This window comes from Achroia grisella, unplaced genomic scaffold (assembly GCF_030625045.1).
Source record: "Achroia grisella isolate CSIRO2021 unplaced genomic scaffold, CSIRO_AGI_Agris_v1 utg2959, whole genome shotgun sequence".
In the NCBI taxonomy this organism is placed as follows: Eukaryota; Metazoa; Arthropoda; class Insecta; order Lepidoptera; family Pyralidae; genus Achroia; species Achroia grisella.
This window is the reverse complement of record NW_026712784.1, coordinates 68-5,067: the sequence shown is the minus strand read 5'-3', so window position 1 is coordinate 5,067 and position 5,000 is coordinate 68. Positions and strand designations below refer to the sequence as shown.

The following is a 5,000-nucleotide window of genomic DNA, read 5'->3' as shown; positions in this document are numbered from 1 at the left end:
TTTTTCGAATTATATTAAGGTCAGCTACCAGGCACTTTAGTTAGTTGACCGCTAGTCATTCACTCAACAAAGTGGTCGCTTTGCAATTTATTCAACGCAGTGCTTGCTCATTAGTTACGAATTAACGTAATTATTATTTATTTGAATAATGGACTCTAAACTTAAAGAATTAGTTAAGAAACGTGCAAGCTGTAAAGCTAAACTTACGCTTTTCAGCAATTATTTAAATGTAGTCCTTTCTTGTTCACGATTAAGTGATTTACAAGTAACAGAACTGGAAACCCGACTTGATAAAATGGATTTATTATACAATGACTATGATAAAATACAGGGGGATATCGAGCTGCTGATGGAGGACTCCGCCGAGGCATTGGCTGATCGCGAAGCCTTTCAAAACCAATACTTCTCCTTGGTGTCATCGGCGCGCGAGGTGCGACGTCAGCATAGCGAGCGAAGAGCCAGCGTGTTGGTGAGTTCCGTACAAGCTTCAGATAATAATGACGCCACACAGTCGAAACATAGTGTTGTGAAATTACCACAGATTAGTTTACCACATTTTGATGGAAGCTATCAGCATTGGCTCGAGTTTAGAGACACGTTTGATTCTCTTATACACAAGAACACATTGTTGGATGACATAAGTAAATTTCATTATCTGAGGTCCTCGTTAAAGGTGCTGCTGCCTTAATTATTAGAAGCTTGGATTTTAATTCTGGTAACTACAGCATCGCCTGGGATTTATTGACGAAACGTTACAATAATAATCGTCTTTTGGTAAATAATCATGTTCAATCGTTATTTAATGTCGATCAAATAGAAAAGGAGTCCAGTAAAGCAGTACGTCATTTAGTCGATAGTACTACAAAAAATCTCAGAGCTTTAACAATTTTAGGACAACCGACGCAGCACTGGGACACCTTAATTATTTATATAATGGCTCACAAATTAGATACTAAAACTTACGTTCATTGGGAAGAATTTAGAAATACGTTATCCGAGGCACCTACATTGTCTAAATTTTTAACTTTTTTAAATAACAGGGCAGACTTGTTGGAATCAGTTGAGGACTCTGAAGCTATTAAAAACAAGACCTCAAACAATAAATCAAATAAGCAAAAAAGTTTTGCCATAACATCAACTGATAATAATAATATTTCAAATAAGGTTTCGAGCTCAAATTGTCCAATGTGCAAACAAAGTCATGTTTTATTTAAGTGTGATAGTTTTCGAAAACTGACGTCAGATGTTCGTAATCAGAAGGCTAAAGAATACAAGGTTTGTCTTAACTGTTTAAACCCGGGCCATTCCGAACAAAAATGCAAATTGTGGGCTCGGTGCAAGTATTGTAAGGCAAAACATAATACACTGTTACACGTAGACAAAGACAGTGAGCCGACTACCAGTAGTCAAATAACAGATAATGTTACTTTAACTGCCAAAGCTATACAGAATACTACTTCGTCCACCGTATTGCTTTCCACAGCGAGGGTGAAGGTGCGCGACAGCAGCGGCCGCAGCCACGTAGCGAGGGTGCTGCTGGACAACGGCAGTACCGCAAACTTTATAACTGAGGAGCTGTGTGGTAAGCTGGGTTCACTTAAACGTAACGTAAACTCCAGAATAACGGGTATTAACCAGCAAACTTGTAAAAGCACACAGTCTTGTTCCTTAACCTTAGAATCTTACTCGGGTAAATTTAAAACAACAATTGATTGTTTAGTATTACCAGAGATAACCAAATCATTACCATCGACATTAATTGATATAAGTACTATTCCACTTCCATCAGGCATCTGTCTAGCTGACCCTCACTATTATAAACCGTCAAGCGTAGACATTTTACTAGGTGCTGAACAGTTCTGGAATATTTTAGGTACTAACACAATAAATCTAGGCAAATGTCAACCTAGGTTATACGAATCTAAATTAGGATGGCTTATTTCTGGGTTTATTGCGCAACCTAGTCCATCCCGTGACCAACCAGTGTGTAATTTTGTGCAGGAAATAAAACCTGAACTCACTCGGTTTTGGGAACTAGATTCAATATCAGAAAAACATTCGTTGTCAGCCGAGGAACGTGCATGTGAGGAACATTTTTTACGCACTACTACTCGTGGCGAAGACGGGCGTTTTATTGTTAAAATGCCATTTAAACAGTCACCAGATGTTTTAGGTGACTCATACCAAATGGCGAAAGTTCGATTTCTTTCGCTCGAACGTAGGTTTGAACGTGATCCCTTATTCAAAGGTAGGTATATCGATTTTATGCACGAGTACTTGCAATTAGGGCATATGTCTGAAGTTAGTAACTCAAATGATAACATAAGTTACTATTTACCACATCACGGTGTTACGCGCGAGCAAAGTACTACAACTAAATTAAGAGTTGTCTTTGACGCGTCAGCTGTGACGACTTCAGGTATTTCTTTAAATCACCTACAAATGATCGGTCCGACTGTACAGGACGATCTTTATTCTATTTTACTTCGTTTTCGAAAACATAGATACGTTGTATCAGGAGATGTAGAGAAAATGTATAGAGCTATAGATTTAAATAAATCTCAACGCTCTTTACAAAAAATCCTATTTAGATTTAATCAACATGAACCGCTTAAAACCTTTGTTCTTAATACAGTTACTTATGGCACCGCTTCGGCACCATACTTAGCGACAAAGGCACTCGTAAGTCTCGCTTCACAGGCGTCTAATGATGACGTAAAGCAAGCTATACAACGGGACATGTACGTTGATGATTATTTGGGAGGCAGTGACACTGAGTCAGCAACCATACTGTTATGCAAGGAGGTGAGTTCGATTTTAGCATCAGCTCAATTCAAATTAAGAAAATGGCAATCTAATAGCCCACAAGTGATGAAGGCTATGTTGTCATCCCTTGATCAGAATGATAATAACATTCTGGATTTAAATCGTAATCAATCTCATAACACTGCTAAAGTATTGGGCTTAAACTGGGTTCGCGATTTAGATCAGTTAACTTTTTCTATAAATCTACCTCCAACTAATAAAATAACTAAACGTTACATTTTATCTTGCATTAGTCAAATCTTTGACCCATTAGGGCTAGTAGGGCCGTGTGTCGTATTGGCAAAGATAACAATGCAAAAATTATGGTTAGAAAAATGTTCGTGGGACGAACCGGTTTCTCGTGACACTCAAGAATGTTGGTCGTCATTCGTCACTACGTTATCGTGTTTGAATAATTTAAACATACCACGGCATGCATTTAGTGTTAATCATAAAATAATTGAGTTGCACATTTTTACAGATGCATCCGAGTGTGCCTATGGGGCATGTGTGTACGTTCGTTGCCTAAATAATGATGATACTATAACCGTTCACCTTTTAACTTCGAAAAATAAGGTAGCTCCCATTAAACATACAACCATACCCCGTCTTGAACTGTGCGGGGCCTTGTTGGGAGCAAGACTGAGTGCAAAGGTAGTAGACTCACTAACTATTAAAATAAATAAGTGTTATTATTGGTGTGATTCGACGATAGTTCTCTGTTGGTTATCTGCATCGCCGAATAAATTAAAGCCTTTTGTTCGTAACCGTGTCAGTGAGATACAAGAAAGTACCGGGGAAAATTCTTGGAGATACGTGTCGTCGAAAGAGAACCCGGCCGACTTCATATCTCGCGGGCTGAGGGCCGATCAAATCGGCACCTGTAAATTGTGGTGGTCGGGCCCAGAGTTTTTAAAATTAGGTGAAGATCGTTGGCCTAAAATGCCAAATACAGGTTCTAATTCCGACATACCTGAATTTAAAGTTCATTTAGTAGATAACTGTCAATCAACTCAATCAGTTATCAGTCGTTTGATTAGTAATAAATCTAACATAAACAAATTAAAACGTATTTTCGCTTATGTACTTAGGTTCATTTTTAATTTAAAAATCCTAACAGCAGGTTGTGTGGTCATTTATCCTGTGATGAATTAAATGAAGCATTTACTGTTATGTTACGTTTTAGTCAAATGGAAATGTTTTCTGACGAATACAAAACACTTAGTTTAAAAAGGCCACTATCCAGCAAAAATAGGCTTGCTTCACTGTCTCCATTTATGGATGATCGAGGTGTAATTCGCGTAGGTGGCAGGTTAGATAACGCTAACTACAGTTACGACACAAAACATCCAATATTGCTAGATAGTAAACATCACATTACGAAAATATTATTTCGTTGTGAACATCTTAAGCTTATGCATGCAGGGCCACAACTTCTTTTATCACACATTCGTCAAACTTACTGGCCTTTAGGAGGTAGAAATTTATCTAAAGGTACATTCAGAGAATGTGTCAAATGTTTCAGATTTAGGTGTCAAGCGGTGCAACCAGTCATGGGTCAGCTACCACGCACGAGGACACAGCTTGAATTTCCGTTTTATAATTGTAGTGTCGACTACGCCGGACCAATGCTGATAGCTGACCGTAAAGGCAGAGGTGCCAGACTCATTAAATCCTATATCTGTGTGTTCGTCTGTTTGGCAGTAAAGGCTGTTCATCTGGAGCTTGTGACGGATCTCACCAAAGACGCCTATCTTGCCGCGTTAAAGAGATTCGTTGCTCGTCGGGGTAAACCACACAGTATCCTCTCTGATAACGGCACAGCTTTTGTGGGCGTATTTAATGAGCTTGCACAATTCTTGGCTAATTCAAATTTAGAAACCTATTTTGCACAAGAAGCGATAAAGTTTAGCTTTACTCCTCCTTATAGTCCACATTTTAATGGTATAACAGAGGCCGCCGTTAAGTCTACAAAAAGACACTTAAAAACCATTGTTCATTCTTCTCATCTAACATATGAGGAGATGAACACATACCTAGTCCAAATTGAGGCTATATTAAATTCCCGTCCCCTTGTTGCTCTTTCTTCGTCTCCTGACGACCTTACCGCTCTCACTCCTTCGCACTTTTTAATTGGACGACCGCTAATATCCGTTTCTCAGCCGCAGGTACACTCCGTCAACATCACTCGATTG

The 5,000-nt window shown here is 38.8% G+C and overlaps 1 protein-coding gene across 1 annotated transcript; it reads left to right on the top strand.

The window, feature by feature from the left end:
- Positions 1-295: 295 nt before the first annotated feature.
- On the top strand, positions 296-4,593 carry LOC131843357 (uncharacterized; the record flags this gene model as incomplete). Its single annotated transcript, XM_059191984.1, has 5 exons — positions 296-641; positions 674-2,419; positions 2,636-2,929; positions 3,287-3,896; positions 4,331-4,593. Coding segments are annotated over exons 1-5 (3,259 nt in total), but the record flags the coding sequence as incomplete, so codon positions are not given.
- Between the last annotated feature and the right edge of the window lie 407 nt (positions 4,594-5,000).